Source organism: Venturia canescens, chromosome 1, assembly GCF_019457755.1.
Source record: "Venturia canescens isolate UGA chromosome 1, ASM1945775v1, whole genome shotgun sequence".
Taxonomy (NCBI): domain Eukaryota; kingdom Metazoa; phylum Arthropoda; class Insecta; order Hymenoptera; family Ichneumonidae; genus Venturia; species Venturia canescens.
Genome location: NC_057421.1, coordinates 13,048,042 through 13,068,213, shown reverse-complemented (window position 1 = coordinate 13,068,213; position 20,172 = coordinate 13,048,042). Strand labels below are relative to the sequence as shown.

Sequence of the window (20,172 nt, the reverse complement as noted above, 5' to 3'; positions counted from 1 at the left end):
TCCTTAGAACTCGAAGCAAACCAACGGACCCGAAATTATGGTTTCGCTATTTTGAGATGGGATAAATAGTGTGCTCGGGGACTATTTGATTATAGTACTGGCTGCGTCAAAATTTTAAGCCTCTTTGACCCTGTCGCTCCTAACTCTGCTGCAAGTGATGAACAGAAAATCGGCTTAGACCCGTGTAAAGTGAATTTGTACAACCAAACATTTATAGATCTCACCTTATGACGTTTACTCACCGGGATGTTGATTTTTGCCATCCCATAATCTACCAAAATTATTTGTTACGCTCATCGTGGTACAAACTTTCGTTACAAATCCCCGGCACAGAATCAATTGGGAATTGACGGGACTCGTGCAATTTAGATTTTCCGTCAAATAGTGTCCATATTGAAAAATTCTTGGGACTCTGCATTGATTAGTGATTTATCATAGAAACTTACTTGTCAGGTCTGATAACGTTCAAAGGCGGTTTTCAATCTTACTTCAATCAATCGGTATCAGGTCCTATGCAAGCTCCGGTGATATCTTCAGACAGGAAGTAAACTTTTCCTCGAGAAGCCCCGAGTAAAACTACTTGATGAACATTGTGGGCTGGAAGTGAAAGCCAAATCAGCCGAAACAGGGCAGTATGGATTGGAGTTGATTCCGTTATTGTTAGAAAAAGGAATTCGAAGGTGAACATTTCACCCATGAAATTCATTCTGTGAGTCAAAAAATGCCGTTTTTCTATAAATATTGATTTTATGAATCATGCTCACAAACTGTGAAGAACACTGACACAATCCAGTGAATTGTAAATATTTTTGCTTGTTTGAGACGACATTTATGTCATGATTGGATCGACAGTGACGATCCAAAAATAAAAGAAATCTTAAGCATTCAACATCTCTTCGAAGACGTCGTAAGTGTCTTAAGGTTTAGTAATCTTCAAATTTATATCTTTTTTGAGAAAGTTACATCTGAGCAAGATATAAAAATTGAGCTATAAATCTTGCATTCCTGTCTGTATGGAATAATTTTGTTTTTTTCTTTCATTTACTCGAGTTTAAAGGCACGTATTTTTCAGGCAGTAAAAGCGCCATTTACTCCCATATCGAAAATGTATCCTGAATAGTCGACTATTGAACTCAATACGAGAAGTAGAACATAAAATAAACGATTCGAAATCACGAATTTTTTGTTGTCCTCGTACCAATAAATATCCATGCGCCGTGTCGAAGAGGCTTCGTTATAAATCGAATTCCGCTTTTCGTCTCGAGAGTCGTGAAATTCAGTTCTTCGAAAGAGAGACTCCCACACGATTTGTGGAAGATATCGCGACTCGAAAAGCACATCAAATGATAATAAAATTCTCCGTGAGACATTCGGTTTGCGATTTTTTCCTCTTTTCACCATTCCTAAACACACTCCTTAAGGAAACTAAATGTATATATGAATATGTGTACAAGAACATCCACGTGTCTATACATAGGTAACCACACAAGCCATCCTCCAAGTGAAGAGATATAGGTAGTAAAAACGTGATTTACGGTGTCTCGTAAAGTTTCCAAGTTACCCCTGGAGGCATTAAAAGGTCGAGTTCATTCATCGATCTATAGGCTTCAAAGAGAGAGCAGGAGAGAAAGAGAGAAGGAAGAGATAAAAAGATACATTATGAGAGCATTCCGATAACATTTAATACACCTTGCGAACTTAAATCTTTATCGACTACTTTTTTTTCGTCATCACTGTTTTTGTCCACATTGAAATATCTAATTTCACAAAAGTGGTTTCTTTCCCACCTCTGTGCTTGCATATAGTAACAAATACTTTTTCCAATCTCTGTATTTCAACGTCGACTTGGGTATAAAATATTAAAACCTTGACACTCCCATCCATCTGACGAATTTGGTGTCTCTTAAAATCTCGGAAATCATAGATCACTGCGATCTCGATTTCACGACTCCGAATGATACATTTAAAAAAAAAAAAAACGTCCTGAACATTGATCGACGATGAAAATAAGTTCGGGATCCTGGTCAATCAATTTTTAAGCAAATTCATATGCGGCAAGTGGTACGGAGCAACCAGTTAATCGAAGATTTTTATGAATATTGTATTAAAAAGTGCGCAGGAGATTTGTGCTTCTCACGAGACGACAATTCGAGCTTTTAGCACGACATCAATTTTTGTTTTCATTCTTTTTGCCCTCGCAGATCTTCATGAGCCCGTACCCATTCGCGAGCCTTTTTAATCTTTTTTTTTGTCAACTTTCATTCTCATAATTCACCATGGTTCTGAAAACTCCCAACAGTATTGCTGACTGTTACGCTATCCACTGAGGTATCGAGAGTTTGTACGAGAGCCAAGGGAATCCCGAGGAAACCTGGTTTATACAGGCGGCTATATTTTCACTTAATTTCCATTTATCAACACCATCATAGAAACCAAGAAGAGTAACCTCCCGTTCACTGATTGATGCGCGAGCCAGTGCATGGCTAAGCAGTCACCAATCCCAGTATTAGTCTCGTCCGAGGCTGCTTAACTTCGGTAATCACTGAAGCCACCATTCGCGGTTGGTTCTCCAAACGTTTCACGTGCGCTCGTTTACGCTTGTTACCGGTCATATTGAATTATTGAAAAGTTGTCAAAACGACGGAGTAATACGGAGCTGCGCTAGCTGCCAAGCGTTGATAATGGAAACTAAAAAATGCCTATTTCAAATACGTTTCAGTAATTGGAATAAAAAAACATGATTACAGTTGAATAGCTCAGCAAATAATTGAGAAAACTTGAATCACCGGAAACTTGTCGATCGTCTGTTATATCGATAGAAATAAAAAACTATTTCATTCGATCGAAATGCCTAAAATATAATCCATAAACGGAGATTCAAAGTCCGAGAATATCAGAGTCAAAATTTATGAGCGTGGACTAAGCGATTCGAAAGTACTCACCGCGAGCGAACGAAAGCTCCAGCAAGGAGAACAAATACCGAGTGGAGTAGAAAAATCCACGCACAGTCCCAGTCGACATCTATTCTCCCGAATTTCTTGATTTACTCGGAGCACTCTAGACGATTAGTTGTCAGGGAGGAAAACTTTTTCGGTTTTAGTTTCCTGTGGCCCTCTTAATCCTTGATTCTTCGAGTCCAGAAGCGTTTCGGAGACGCTCAACTCCCATGATCCAAGGTATTTTATTTTCCCACATTTCCCTCTTCATGGTGGATGTTCAGGGTAAAATAACATCGTTCGTTTGTTGCATCAAAAAATTCACAATTTCGTCCGGTGAAATCAATGAATTTTATTATTTTTTTCAAAAATAACATTTTCTATGACTCCGGTGTTTTCACACCTGCTCCAAAATTCAGTATGAAACTCTGCCATAGCGATGTTTTTTAGCGTACGTCATAAAAAATGTCCCATTACAATATCAAGAAGTTTTTTGCTCTCGTCTCCTTTGTCCATAATAAAGTAAATATGTAATAAAAACAAAAAAAAAACAACTTGCAGTTCCACCAATGCTGTCGATACCGAACCAATTGGAAGGAGCTTACGTGGGGCAGGACGTTACGCTTGAGTGCCACACCGAGGCTTACCCGACCTCAATCAACTATTGGACAACTGAGGCAGGCGACATGATTGTCTCTGGTAATTTTATACTTCCGCAGATATACGATAAATCCTTATTTCCTGAACACTTCGATCTCACTGCCAACTGAGCCGGCTCCATTGTAATACAATAAATCGTTATATATAAATAACAAACGGGGTGTCTCGGAAATCACACTGACATCTGTGAGTGTGATTTTTCTCTCATATTTTTTCTCACACGCTTGTTTTATATCAAGTTAATCAAGATATTAGCTATCGATCGAGCACAGAATATTTTCGGATCTTTATCATAACCCGTAGACGACGCCACACTCCCGTTGAGGTCACACACTCACCACGCTGGTGCAAAATTGCACTTGGACTATTTAAAACGTTTTTATTTCATCCATGAATGTATGGAATTTATCTTGCAACGAGATTTTTTAGGGGTAACGATTCCTTAATGATCGAGTACAATCATTTAAAAAATTTAAAAATAAAGTTTTTTTATAGAATAATGTCAAAATTGAAGAAAGGAATTGTGAAGTTCCAGACACTTGAAATTTTCGTGGATGCAAATTTGCACCAGTGTCGTGCCTACGGGATAAGGGGACTCTTTTGTATTTTCTGTTTTGTAATTCATTAGAATATTTAAACTTTTACACACACGCGCACGCACACACATTTATCTTAATAACATCACCACTTTTCGATGAAACATAGAACGTTTTTTGTACTTGCCCAGGCTATTACCATTCGATTGCAGGCGACAAGTACGAGGCGATCTACCAAGATAATGGTTACAACAAATACATGATGCTTAAGATACGAAACGTCGAACCCAAGGACTTCGGTTCATACAAGTGCGTAGCGCAAAATTCACTCGGTGGTACGGACGGAGTCATCAGACTGGACGGTAAGTCCCTCAATTAATTCCACAGTTGGTAATTTCATTCAATATTCATCGAGTGTATTCAAAAAAAGAAGAATGGACACTAAATAATCAACTCGCTAATTTCTTGTAAATAGTCATGAACCGTTTATTGAGTCTCTGAATTGAAAGGTCAACGAACGAAGGTTTAACGGTCTACCCTAATCAGAATTTTCAAAAAATCGATTTTTTTTTATTACATTTTCCGAAAGTACACAGATTAAAAGATCATACTAAAATTCTATAAAGATCAGAGCAGTCCAAGTGTACTTTTTAGCGATACACACCGCCCAGTGCGGTATCGCGTACCTGCCTTTGTTTCAACGCGTTTTCCTCCAAATTACGTTTTTGGACGGCTCGTTGATGAAATCTGCGAAACAATTCAACCGATCCCGATCAAAATTATACCACACGTTCTTTATGACTATATCTAAAGCGCATATCGTACAAATTTTAAAATTTCGAGTGGAACTATTTTTTTTTTGTAAAAAACGATGAAAAAAACGTTCTTTTTTTTGGAAAAAACGTTTTTGGAAAAATGGCAAGGATTTTATAATTTTTGAAAAAATAAAAAATCGTATGATACGCGCCATAGCCATTTACCTATTGAATCTAATTGTAAAGCCATTTTTCATTTTTTCTCTGATCATCCATTCCATCATTTGTCTGTACGACAACTGAGTAAAATAAATATAAAAAAAAATTCAGTGCACTTTAAAAGTGTACTTTTCAGACAACACTTTTTATATCGATATTTATAATTTACACCGGTCAAAAAAAATCGCGAAAATAGCCCTTTTTTGCCCGTCTAATTAGGGCAGACCCCTTAAGACGGAATGGAAGTGTGCATCAAGTACGAGCGTGTTCATAATCAAGAAACGATCATAAAGGCCATGCACATTTTCTTTGTGATGTGTCACGTTGTTGCGCGGATTAGTTATTCGTGCCGTTCGAGTAAGTAGGTAGACGCAACGGTTGGACGTATTTGCACGAAATTCTCCGTTTCCACAAGCGTCGCAAACCCAACAATATGCTTGAATAATCAAAGCCTCCACGCTCCAGAGAAAAGGACACACTGACACACGCCTATGTATGTATTTACATGCGCACGTATGCTGCGTATGTGTGCATGCGAAGGGGGATCAAGGAATCACATATGGGACTTCCATATTGTGCCAAAGATTATACCATTCAATTGGGCACGGTTATTCAAGGACATTAGACGTACATGAGGAGTATACAGTTACGGTTGTACAGAAGCGTTCAATCGAGCTCTACAAAGAGAAATCATTGATTTCCGATTCTAGGTCGTGATGGAGCCTTAAGATACGTGCGCAGATCCAGATATTTCAGAAGCAAATTTTCTCGCTGTATATACCGGCTCTCGATAAAATTGCTGCTATTCAGAAATAAGTTTGCAACAAAAATACGTCCGAATGGCTTTCAACAACGGGGTCGCGAAGTAATTTGCGATTTGATTGAATTGTTCGGAATTTTTTACTACGTTCAACGCACGATTCGTTACTTAATTAGATTTTTTATTTTCCGCTTTTTCGTTCGCTCTTTCAAAAGTTTCCTTGCCAATCTTGTGCATCGACGAAGCGAAAAGAATTTCAAATATTAATAGAAAGATGTAAAGTTCATTTTATTGCAGCCAGTTTTCGCTTATTTCCCATTAAAAGTTACTCACTTCTGCACCATTTTATTCCTTCGATGAAAGAATCTATAAATTGTTAACAATAAAATTTGTCTCGGGGAATGTGGAATGGAAAATATTTTACTTGCACAAGTTTTCCAATCGAACATAACAGTAATGTCATAATGAATCGTACTACTAAAAGAACCATGTTTCTCATCTTGAAAATGCGTCTTCAGTATTCATCAATGACCTTTATCTACAAGCATTATGATCGTTTTCAAAGTTGTGCCAATGGTCGACTCAATAATTGAGACTGAATTTCCCGATCGTATTATCCGCAACGTTTAATTATTCGTCCACTTCGTTAAATTTCAAGCGAAAATTTTCACTCGAAACGACCCTCGACTTTTGTGTGACTACTCCGAGTCATTGAGAATCTGCTTCTAATTAATCAGTTTTTAAAATGACCTATCAACTATGATGCCACGTCTATAAAGAGTTTTTTTGTCTAAATGTTGCAGAAATTCCTGCTCCATCAACGACGACAACGCAACCAACGTCTCAGGTCACATCGTCGTTGAAGAAACCCGGTAATTATGGAATAAAACTACTAAAATTTATTGAAGGAAAACCATAGTGAAGAACTATTCGAATGTATCCTGCAGAGAATTAATTTATTTCCATCCTTATAATTTTATTGAAAAAAAATATCGAAATTTGCTACAATTTGTGAACGCACGAAATAAATACCAACTAGACAGTAACGAAGTAATAAAACTTGTGAATCGAGACAGAGCGATAGTACTTGGATGTTGAGAAAAAACGTGAGTTTGTGATGGAAGAAAATCGTATTTCTTAATGATAATTCCAGGTCGGCACGGTAACAAGAAGTTACGACAGCGTCCAAACGACTACGAGGTCGAGGAGTGGCGAGGTCCAGGTCAGTGCCCAGATATGTTACGATGTTACTCGAGAAAACGAGCGTTCATGATTAAAAGCCTCTGTAATGAGATTACGACGAGGGAAAAGAAAAAATATAGACGGAAAAGTATGAGCCGGGAAAAGCGGCGTTGAGGAATGACGAACGGAGAGAATGGCTGCGATGGATGAAGCGAAACGAAGCGTATGTCGGCGAAGCATGCGTGCAGTATTACCGCAAATATTCTCCCGTCCTATAACCATCAAGATAACTCGCGTAATCGGTTTAATTAGAATCTTGCTCGTTTCCCGCTTATGATGACTGCGTGTCTCGTGTACCATTGATATTAGTCACAGTAGGTAACCGTCGTGAAGGGAATATAGAACGTTTGTATGCATATGGGCCGGATCCACGGTGATGAGGCAGCCACTCAATTCGACTATTTCCTCGGATAGTTCAACATACTTTGCTAACATATTAATAATACGCGAGCATATGTGACGTGTAGCGATAATCCTTTCGTATATTTGTAATTGAGCCATAGACCGAGGAATTGATTCTCTCTCTCTCTCTCTCTTTCGCCGTTTCTCTTAAGCCCTCTTCTCCCCTCTGTCTCCATACATCCGCCTCTGCGTCTCCTCCTTTCTTTCTCTACATCCCTCTTCCTCATGAATTCGAGAGATATTGGCTCATTATTAATACGGAAGCAAAGGTGTGCCCTCGCTTCGATCGATGTGACTATGTCGCAAAATTGACGTGGAATGAAATGGCGTGAGAGCGAGAAATAGTTCCCGTTGGATGTTAAACGAGGAGAGAATCCCGGGGGTCCGGTGGTCTATCGATTTTCACGACAGCCACAGAGATTTGTCCGATTCTCTAGTTTGCGCTATACTTAAACCATATATATATGTGAATTCACACGGGATCCAGCGTGTAGGATTGTATGGGTGTGAGTGTAAATGCACTGCTCGTGTGTACGTGAATGGGAGTGGAGGGAACGAAAAAAGAAGAATAGACAAGCAATGTCAGGATAGGTAGAGGTGGTATAAATCCGTATTCTGTTTTTCGTGACCAGCAGCATGTCCGACCAACAATGACAATATCCGGGACCCCCTTCCCCGCTTCGGTCCTCTTCGTGACCCTAGTGACAAGTGTGTTCCACACTCTCTAGCCAAGGATTGCCTGGAACTGACAAAATAAGAGAGTACGAGTGAGAGAGAAAGAGAGGGAGGGGGAGAGGAAGAGTGGGAGAAGTTGAAAGGCTGACAGCGAGAAAATAGAGTCGATATCCCAAGAGACGTTTAATCGCTTGTTATTTATTTGCACTTTCACAAATGTTTCTCTCGTTGTTTGCGAATGTGCAAGGTCCGATGATATCCAGCGCGATATTTTCCTGTACCAAACTGAAACGGGGCTATGCGGAATTTCACCTGGTTTTCAAACGTCCCTATTTGCGACGAAAATCCTTCATTTTCACCGAGATTTTATAGCCTGGAGCTTGAAATAAGAGCAAAGATCATTTTCCCATCTGCATACGCGATGAGTCGTGATTCATCACACTTTCTTTAAACCACACGTCGTGATCCCATCAATGTGCTGTCTGAATTGAGTCGATTAACTCTGCGAATCCATAATCGTTCTTCAGGAAATATTTTCTATCCAACATTTAGTCGTTCGAAAGGGCCGTTTTTTCCGTAACAACGAATTCATGACAAAAAGCTCGTCCTGGTTACACGTTATCGACAAACCTCATTAAGGCATCATTGCAGTGGCCAAACCCTCACAGTTTTTTCAACAAGAATATTCGTGTGAGTAGATGTGAAAATGGATTTAATTTATACATGCCTGTTGTTGTAGGCCGAATGGATATCTCACTCGAAGCAAAGTTTTTCTCTTACTCGAGAATTGCATTAAATTACGGAAAATACGAACCACTGGTCCGCCACTGACGAAACGAACCTGGACGAAGGAGAAAGAAAAAGTGAGGGCAAAAAGTATAAATACACGGACACAGAGCAAAAAGTTGCCTTCAGGCATACCAGGATTGCCAGTCGAAACACCGCAGAATATTCTAGCTTACTCAACTTATGTCTCTCCTTTTTTCTCCTCGTCTGTCTCGTTTTCTCTTCCTCAACGTTTACTTGACCCCTTTGAAGCACGCTAAAGACGCTTCATTGATCTTTCCAATCTGTACTCTGATATCTGTATACTTGCCCAGGGTTACTCCAAGTTTTTCATCCGCACACACGTATACCTTTACGTATAGATATTTATTGGCGATGCTTAACCACAACATCGAGAACTGACCCTAGCCCCCCAACCTTATGACCTTTTGCTCACGGGTAAACGCGTTGGCCAATTCGATAAATTGGATCTTCCCCAATGTATATACAACGGGACAAGGTCTTTCTTTCAGCTTAGCATCGACCAAACTACGCTTAATACCTTTTCCGCTCTCTCTTTATCTTTTGGTTTTCGTCTCTTTGTGCTTTTCGGTTATCACTTATTCTCTTGACATTCCTCCACTCGCACGCAAAGGTTTCTCAAATGGTCGAAGACGAAGAGAATCCATGACGAATAGCATCAAACTCGAATCCTTCCTGCAGTTAGTTCGTATTTTCTCTATCTTGCTTCACCTCTATTTTCCCTTCCACTGGAGTTCTCTTGTGTGCTTTTGATCGTCTTTGCATTTCGGCTGTTGATTGATCATTTCACACTCTCTCGCGCATGAAACAGTGACCATTCGTCTTGTAGGGGTCCCTCCGAGAACGATTTCTGAGACTTTTTGAAATCCCTCTGAAAAATTTTGCCAAGGCTATTATTGAAAAAGGGGCAAATACTTTTCCAGATTTTTTAGAACTCTTACCGGAAGTCTGGACAAGAATTTCCAAGATTTCTGTAACTTTACCTCGTCGTTTCAACCGAAACTTCGCCATTCAATTATTTTTCTCAAAACATTCTACTTCCTGTGCCAGAAATGAAAGTGAAAAAGTCTTGGGTCTTGATGGTTCTGTCAATTACGATTAGTGGCGAGAGAGAAGTCACCGATGGTCGATTCCCTTTGTCTACGTGTGTTAGAAGAAGCGTGAAAAAGAGCGGTTCAAGGACTTTTTCTGAATGAAAGCTCTCGTATATATAACTACGCAAACGGGCAGTTGCAGTAAGCTTTAGCATGGATAAAGGCTAAGGTTTTCTTCGATTTTGAGCGAACTTTACCTTCATCCGAGAGACTGAAAGGAATACCTTGTACCAGTTTCGAAACGGCTTTCCCCACTACAAGATTCGCGCACGAAAAAAAATTACGACGCGTATCCAACTTCTACAAAAAAACTAACGTCGTCGTGGTTGGGGCTTTGAGGAACACACGAAACCAATCATTCGATTCAAGAAAGTGTACGAGGTTGAAAATTACAAGCGCGGTGATTCCGTGACGCGTCAAGAGAGCCAATTAAAGCGCCAGGTATGCGTGATGGCATGATAAAGATAGGAAACAAAAAAACGAGAAACACCTGAACTACCTGACACTCAGCGGAAGAACATTGCGCGCACACTAAATACAATTCTCTTTCCTGCTAATCAGTTTTTTTTTTCAAAAAACTGAGTATTCCAATTTATGCTGATCAAAGTTAATCTGCTTGACAGTAATCAATAGATGGGAACAAATAATTATTCGATCTTGTCAGTGAAATTCACGTGTTTTATTCAAAACGTACATGCATTCATAGTCTTTATTAAAATTTCATAGTAAATTGAGAATAAATTGGCAAATTGGGGGACGTGACTATCTAGATTCCTCATTTTCGAGCATTTTCTCAAAACTTAAAGTCGATTAATATTCGACTTAAAATGCCCCCCCCCCCCCCCCCCCTTAATCCTCTCAAGATGTACCGAACTCGATCCCATAACGATGTGTGTTTGTGAAGGGAGGCTGACTTTTAAAATCATAGAAAAAAAAACATGAATCTGTGAAAACTCGATTTGACTTAACTACTGACTAATTAGTGGCTTAGATTTCAATGCAGAATCCTTGTTTTCGGAGAGCCTCTTTTTTCTTGTTTTTCTTTGATCCATTAAAACGTTGGTACTTCTTGAAAGAGTGCCTTTATTGCAGTTGTACTGCATCAACAGGATCAAGTATGTGTAGGGCCCAGGAAGGAAGTTGCAGGCGAGAAAATCTACGAAATCTCATGAGAAATCCTGAAGGTGTGAACAAGAAAAGTAGAAAAAGCATAAAATGGGAGTAAAAAAAAATGCGAAAGAGAAAATGGGAAGAACGAGAATGAGGGAGACGGAGAATGGAAGAGAAAAACGATGGAAGAAAGAGAACGTGAGAGAGAGAGAGAGAGAGAAACAGCTGAGTTTCACGAAGAAACAAAGTGGCCACCGGGAATGAAATAAGCTGTTGGTTTGTATGTGGTCCACGATTCAACGGCGAGCGTGTTGTGGCTTTCGGGTGTCTGACCATACACGACCCTCACCACTGAATTTATACATAGCGTGCAGAAACTCTCGGGTCCGCTTTTGCTTTCGTAGCCAGTAGTTCCACACATTCTCCCTCGACCGGAGGGTATATATAACGTTAGCTGTGAGTGAGGCATGCGTCTACACTGTGCGGTAAAAATTTGTTCTATCGTCTATTCCACATGAAATACGACAAATATCAGTTCAACTTTTTTGTTACTGTAAGCAACAGATACGCGAACAATGTTTCAGTCTCAAATCCCTACATTGACCTGACAATTTCTCATGGAAAGAGGCTGTCTCATATTTTTGGTGTGAAGAAAGTTTAGAAACGACATCGAAATGATATTCTCGTTCGGATTCAAGTGTCTCGTAATATCAAAGGGTAAATGAGCGCTCGACGTTCCACCGAGGAATTCATTTTGGCTAAAAATCAAATTAAAAGATATTCCATTTCACGAATTTATTTAGTTTCACTCAAACAGTTGAATTTCGGGTGTGGAACGAAAAAAAAAAAAAACTGTCGAAATCCCCAGTTCGAGTGCTGGCACTGCTCGTATACGAAGAGCTTTGTACATCCTGCTTTTCAAATCGAGAGCGTCAATGTGATAACGATATTCCACCGTTTATAATCGTGCGTCGATTGATTTTCATTTCAGATTACGACCGGGAGTACGGCGGCGGAGGATCGGGTGTTGGTTCACCGACGAAAAGGCCGCAGGACGGTGAAACAAGTGGTTCGCCATCCTGTCATTCGACACGACTCAACCCATTGTACAGATTATTTCTGGCATTGACATTCTTCCTAAATCCTCTCTTACTAATCGTCACCAGAAGGTGATTCGCGAGTCACGTACGGGGCTTCCAAGTAGTATTTATTGACGGCGATCGTGGGTGTCGCTGGTGTTTCTCGGTGCTTAAACATCCCGTGCACGCTGACCGTGCTGATGATTTTAAAGTCGACTGTCACTCCGGTCGCGAAGAAATTCACGATAATCAGCTATTGAACCACGCCATTGGGAAAAACCGCATAAAAATCAACGGCAAAAGTGATCGGGTCAGTTCGCATGCGCGGCCAATCGTGATCCACGTCACGAGAGGTGTGCTAAATTATTTTCGTACTAAATGACTAATTAATTAAAAAAAAAAAAGAAACAAAAAAAAAACGACACGAAGAATTAAAAAAAAAATGAAAAACAAAAAACCAGAAAAAAAATCGAAGGCAGAAGATAATATGCGTCATACTTACACATATATATATACATTTATTTATATATATATACATATGTGTATATATATAGCCTGATATGGATATACGCGTATCTATAATTACTATGTAACGTACAATTATGTCATTATCATAACAATAGAGAAAAATGATTCGAACGATGCCATGACTGTAACTACGTTACCTTATTGGCAGGTTTTTATGATGCAATCCGATTAGGTGAAATTTAAAAGAATCGATAATTCTATGAGAGAATGGAGATTGTTGACTTGATCTTAAAAAAATGTGCGTGCCGATCGACTTGTATTTGACAGCTCAGTTATGAAAGATTTTCGTAAACGTTTAAGCTTTTGATCTTTCTGATTCTCAGTGAGGGGTTTTTATCCCTATATTTATTTTCAGCATAATTCACTCATCATTTACTGTTAAAATTGACTTTTTGTTTCGTCAATGATTTTTCAATATTTATCGATTCGAAATGTACTAGGACGAAATAGGGTCTCGGTGAGTCAATCACCTCTGATTTATCTTGCAAATAACTACAAATTTGTTCACTTGTGACATTCGATGCTCACAATTGTAGGTTTGGATGAAATTTTTGGTACTTCATTTACTCATTTTTATCACTAATATTACACATTTAATGCACACGTCTTTGCTTTCTACTCACAGTGACAGACATAACGAGACAAGTATATTTATGAATAATGCACGTGTGCAAATACTCGAGGGTAAGTGAGAGCAAATATGTATGATAATAGCGGGTGTTGTTGTTTGTTGAGGGCTCGTATATGCATAGACTGAGAGCGAGAGAGAGTCGAGGGATCGTCATCGAAGGAGAGACGACGAGTGCAGTGAAATAGCGTGAAGACCGTGGACAGGACTGAAGTGCACACTTGCGCGAGGCACACTCGCACACACAGGCATAGAGACTCGTATACAAACACCGGAATCTCAGGCGTCGTTGCACACTGTGGCACCGTGTTCGAACCATGTCGAGACACACAATTCTGTCATCGCTTGTCTCCCTCCGATATGCCCCGTGTACCAGGGCCATGGGATCATGCGACATGGCAACTCGCTCTCTGGGTGTGAACACACAGTTCTGGATATTACTGTCAGCTCAAGAGTCCGCTGATCTGCATATCTCTCAGTTATTTCGTCTTTTTCATGTATGGGCTATTTCGCGTTGTGTTTTAACGACTTTACGAGGCCAAGAGAATCGAGTGTTGCCATATTTCTCATGGTGAGTTTCGTCGTGATAACTGTGCTCCACGTGGTGGTGGAAAAAATTCACACGATGCGAGGTGCGTTCCATGCCGAGTCGGCGTAATGACTCCTCTGCTGAGGTCTTCCTCGCTCGAAATTCGCTGATAACGATCCACGCAGCGAGAGCTGTCAACAGTTGTTGGGAGGTCTATTAAAAAATTGATATTCGAAAGGGACATATTGAAAATTCGATTTGTCCTTGATTGCCCTCTGTAAACGCATCATGCAGAATACGAGAGTAGTCTAAGGCCGGCTCGAACTCGCGGGGATGTTACTAAGAGACAGGCATCGAGCAGGAGAGCAAGAGAGAACGGGGATCTCGCACGTGATGCCTTTCGCTACACGCTTTGGTAGTCCACCGGAACCGAAAGGGCCAGACGGAGACGGAGAATAACTGACGGAGATAGAGACAGTGAGGGAACCGATATATGCGCCGTGTGAAACGTGAGTCACGTGCCGCAGCGTAGCGAGTAGATACATCGGACGTTGCCCGTGAAGGAAATCACCGAAATCGATAGTAAATACTGGCAACGTATCTGGAACAGAGAAACTCTTGTATACTCAGATTTTAGAATTGTTTTGCTTATATTTCGTGCGCACACATCGAAGTTACTCTCCAACACAGTCGCAACAACGTCTACAATGCTAACAGTGACTTCGGCTTGCTTAATTGAGTCCGCTTGGATTCACTTCGTCACCGCTCTCTCGTTCGCCATCACGCTTCACGCACCATGAATACCAACCCTCTCTTCCTCCCCATTTCATCCTCTATCTCCACCCCTTTCAGCCAGGAGTAATATCAACAGGAAGAATTCGAAACGAGTACTTGGGATGAATGCCATGAGAGAAACGCGCTTAATACGGCTCTTCATTTTGTTCACATTTTCAAACAATAAAATATTATGAACACGTGATCGTAGAAGTGGAGAATGGAAACAAAAGTGACTAACACGCCTTGGACTTTGAATTTTCATGTTATTAAAACTCTGATCGTTGTTTTTCTGTTTATTCTACAAGCATATTACACTCTGAACACGGAGGGAAGATTCTAGTGTAAATTACTATGGTGCCGTAGGAGTGGGGTTCTATATCGTAATATTAATTAATTATTACAAACATTTATAGTAATTTTTTATGAAACGAGAACTCGACGAAAATGAATGTGCACGATACCAAAACAAATATATTATCGTACAAGGGCGAATGAAGTTCCGCTATATACCGCAGTAAATTTCTAAACACATTGGTGGATCATCGATGCCTGTGTTGGAGCTCCTCGAATTTAACTATGTTCAGCTGTAAATTTCGATTGTGAAAACAGATTAATAATTATAATTATAGTTTACAGTTCATCATCGAGTCAACATGAATTTGATAATGTTTCGTCGGTGAAGTGCGTAGGAAAAAATAGCACGGCTTAAACCTTTGACAGAGCAAAATACGCAATTTAAAAGTTTTTATTCGAAATTCACTTGGAAGTTATGTTTTTGATAAAAACCTCGAAAATGGACGACATAGAACCCTAACACTATGGTGACAAAGTAATATTTACAATTTTTTTTCTCTCCCTGAGGGAAATGCTAAGCCAGAGATCCGACGAGTCAAACTAACGTGGCTCTGGTCTCAGCAATCACTATTATTTTGCAGTTTCTACTCTCGCAACAATTAAGCGGATTGATCAAAATCCGCGTCGAAGCTTGTCACAATTGCATCCAATTCAACATTTTTTTAACGTAGATTATTTCCATGACTTTGTTAACCATTTTATTTACTTGTAAATACATTCTTCGTCGTTTCCTGGTTTCCAATTGCTAGTTAATATTGCATGAATAGATATTGGAATGAGTAGAAAAAATGGATTTGTGATATCTTAGTTTTTAAATGAGTGTTATTTTCTGCTTCATGTGAGAATTGTATGGTAGAAAAATTGTTTACGATATAGAGTGTTTTTGCACGCTTGAAACATTTCTATAGGGAAGAAAATCAATTTTAGTTAAGAAATGGTTTATTGAAAAATATCTTTGTTACCACATTTCATGAAGGGTGGATTCCCCGGATCAATTGAATATTTAACGAAATTATTGAGCTTCGAAAAGATTCGACAATCATTTGAAAACGTCGTTAGATCAAGCGAGGATTTCATAAATACATCGCAGATCCATCAAGTCAACTTGAAGGGAGATAGTCTAACTTGAAATGAATTATTTATTTTGGATAGATAAATTTCACGTGGAAATGCGAGCTTGATTCCATCATCCAGAATCCACCACATAGAACGTGGTTGATGTTCTCAATTTCATCCTGTCGATAACTTCGCTAAAGGGATAGAGAGAGAAAGAGAACGAGAGAGAAAGAGAAATTGAGAGAACCAGAGCCAGAGCCAGAGCGATTCGAGGACAGTTCCGGGTAAACGACTTAACGACCCAACGACTTAATGAGCACGACGTTAGCTAGCAACCGTTTTCTATGATCTCTCTCTATCCCTCTTTCTCATTCCTTTTCTCCCAAGTTCCTATATTGCCCCATGTTTTTGCCAAACCCTCGAAAACCTCTCTGTAAATATATCCTTCCTTCGTTTAATGACCGAGTATCCAGAACAGCTATAATTGCCATATCGAACTTCCTGTCTTTGACGGAAAATGGTTTCTCGCTCTACCACATTTTAGTTTGACATTTATATTTCTAGGTAGACGAAGAAGCCCGTTTGTAACGACTTTTTTAGAAAAATAATGAGATAAGTAACTAAAATTAAAAAAAAAAAAAAAATCTTGGCTGAGCTGTCAAATGGTCTCGTAAAATTGCATTTAAATGAAAACTCACGAGTATATTAAGACTGTGAGGGAAGTATTGAAGATTCATCTACCGCTTACCTTAAATGAGTTATTAAATTATTTCCAGTTACTTCACTTACTCAAATTAACTAAATTTACGTCACTTTCAAAAAGCAAATTTTCGTTTAACCAGAAAGCTGAATTCATTCAAAATTCCTCGCTTTATAGACGTTTTAAACTTCTCCGTCTCTTTTGGTTACATTTCGTAAGTGCAAAAATATTTCGACGAATCTTGTAGTACTTGAGCATCGAGTCGTTGCCGTATCATTCGGTGGTGATTAATAATTGGATCGGATGTACCCAGTCAAAAATAGAGAAATTTATTGGTCCTTTAATAATTTCAAAGGCAAATAATTTTAAAGATTTGATCATTCTGAATGGAAGCGAGCAAAAGTAAATTAAGTGTGAAAGAAAAGCAAGCAAATATTTTCGTTTTCGTCAATCACAAATTGTCTCTACGAGGGTCTTAAAGTTAATGCTGTCATCATCAGGTTTACCATGGTCTCTCATCCAGTCGTAACCGAACGTACTGAGTCTTAAAACTTTTTTCATTCATAGATCGTTAAACGAAGCCCTGCCAATGACTTTGTGTTTAAGAATCACGAGAATTCAAACTCGAGGTGTTCGTTAGGAACTTTCCTGTTTTTTCAGCATTCTAGAATTCCTCTGACGCGTATATGCGATACCTAAACCTTAAGAAATACGATTTAAAAATATGGTAAGATATTTGTCACCGTTACGGAAGGTAAAAAGAAAAGAAAATAACAACAACAGTATGGTGAACGAACGACGAGTAGCTCGCTTCGGTGTTGATGCATGTCCGCATAAAAAGAAAATAAACGTTATTAATAATAATAATAATAATAATAATAATAATAATAAAAATGAATGGGATTTCAAAAACGCTTATATACGCAGAATAAATTGATAAAGACGCACGTTGTTGTTCAATATTATCGCAGTGCGCGTGAATCGACATTGATCAATCGAATGATAATCATAAATTACGACCTGGCGAATGAACAGTCGATGAAAAAAAAGATTTAAGTAAATGGAAAAATTGAGTGAATTTATGTTATAAATACACAGGTGAATGTATATATGAATATATGTAATAATTCCGAACATCTGTACAGAATTTTTGAGTGCGAGACAGATTTTTGAAGCTCCGTGCGCACACGTAAGTTTGATAACGAATGAGAAAAACTTAAAAATCCACCACACGATATCTACACAACGTTAAATGTAATAACGACTTAATATAAATATATAAATAGACGTAAGATAGTGATTTGTATCGAGGTGAGACTTTTACGTTTTTGATTAGCTAATTTTTATGACGAAAGTGAACAATCTTCCAGTCTATCAATATTTTCACGAGATACGTGAGCGGCGTCGGAGCTCGAGCGCCGAGAATGAGTGCGTTACGAATGAAAATAATATATTTATTGTTTTCCTCATGACTCTAGACTCCAAAACGGTATATGTACACTACACTACGGTAATATGTACTGCATGGATATACACATTGGTTATATGCGTACGTGTATATCTGCTCATATATGCGCGCGTATATTCGTGCTCGATCAATCATATAGCTTGAGTAGATTCTTATAACTATAAACCCATTAACAACGATGCGAAATTCATAGCTCTTGCGAAACTGAGTCAACAAAACAGTCGAAAAAACTGATTGAATGTCTCGAGAAATTCCATCGAAATTTGATGGTGCTGTGGCTATGAAAATTATTCGGTTCGCTACGTTCAGTTTCATTCCATTGAGTTATTTATCTTCGAAGCAGTCTTTTAATGAATTAATAATATTCATCATTTCTGAAAATGTTTTCTCCAATCACAAGTCAATTTTGATAAGGAAAATTTGTTAGCACAATCAAAGCTCAAGTACCAACGAGAAAATTGGTAAAAAAATAGAATCTTGAACCGCGTATCCTGCTTTTCCCCTCAATAACCACGTGGATAAATATTTTACCTCGTCTTTGAAACAAGCTGATAAATTTCCATTGAACTCCAGTGAGCTCTTCGAATAACGATTTTCACATGCTAAGAGAAAGAGATTAATTTACGCACAGGCGAATTATCACAAGCTAACGACACGAAAGAACAACACACACACAAACAATACTACTTATAAACTCGCTGTACAGATAATAAAATTTATATGAATACGATTGAAAGAAAAAAGAAAAATAGGAAGACAGTGTGGTAAGAAGTCGTGTTACGAAACGAGCCCCCCCCCCCCCCCCCCCGCCCGCCCTTTGCCCCTCCCCGCACACACAAAAATGAAGATACAGATGAAATAAAATTCATGTTAAACATCTCTAGTAAAACGTGGGGTGAAACATTTACCGAAAAAAGTGTCTCCATACCTTGGCGTGAAATGTCTGATAAAATGGCAAGCATCAATGAGCGTGCGAAATGTAGAGATTATTAGCGATTGACGCGATCGATTAGTCAAAAATGAACTTAATAATAAGATGAAAAAGTTGAATAAAAAATAACGAAAAATGAAAAACAAAGATGATTGTATCCATGTAGATAATAAACTTTGTTGTAATTATTCCTATATTGATGATGCGTAAACATCCGATGGACGAAAGAAAAAAACGAATATATATATATATATATATACATATAAATAATACAATGAAATATTCGGAGGCAATGATTTTTCTGATTTTTAAATCGTACACCAAGAACTTTTCCTGTTAGTCAACTTCCCAAATCAGTCAGAACCATTGTTTTTTTTTTTTTCAATTCGTTTCCCTCAATTTCTTGATTAGGAGCGTCTTTTATTTATGGCGTTAATCCATCAGAGACGAAGTTTTTTTTCTATTTTCACTGCTCCAAAAACGAAGACTTTCACAGCGTAACGTGACAGCCCCAGCTAACATGCGATGGAGCAGGGTAAAGGAGAATCGACTATCACTTCGGAGCTGGACTGTCAATTAAATCGAGTTTCACTCACGCTTTAGGTATTGTTAGTGCTTTATTCCCGACTCGGTGGTGGTACTCGAGCTGAAATCCAGTATATCCGCATTATTCACAGTCAGCTGTGATCTGCTAAGCTACAGGTCGAAAGGAGTATCGTTTGTATAATTCAAGTGCTTCTAACGAAGAAGCTTTCGAGAATCTGTCACTCATCATTGGAATCACCTGCTGTGCGTCAATTGAAGGTAAGTATGTTTAAAGATGCAACATTTTAAAAAATACAAAAACAACTGGCAACGAACGGTGCTTAATAAACAATAATGGAAATCATTTCGACGATATCTTTGCACACCCTCAAATTCGTCGA

General features: G+C 38.8%; 1 protein-coding gene across 3 annotated transcripts in view; it reads left to right on the top strand.

Moving 5' to 3' along the window:
• The window catches only part of LOC122410199 (lachesin-like), a 193,129-nt gene extending 173,587 nt beyond the window's left edge, over positions 1 to 19,542 (top strand). For 2 of the 3 annotated variants that reach the window (XM_043418305.1, XM_043418313.1), the window contains exons 7-11: positions 3,498 to 3,635; positions 4,324 to 4,494; positions 6,670 to 6,738; positions 7,020 to 7,088; positions 12,188 to 19,542. In XM_043418305.1, coding sequence (XP_043274240.1) covers positions 3,498 to 3,635; positions 4,324 to 4,494; positions 6,670 to 6,738; positions 7,020 to 7,088; positions 12,188 to 12,369 — 629 coding nt within the window. In that variant the 3' untranslated portion in view covers positions 12,370 to 19,542. The remainder of the gene's footprint in view (positions 1 to 3,497; positions 3,636 to 4,323; positions 4,495 to 6,669; positions 6,739 to 7,019; positions 7,089 to 12,187) is intronic. The other variant, XM_043418324.1, reaches the window with a different exon arrangement.
• Positions 19,543 to 20,172: the final 630 nt, after the last annotated feature.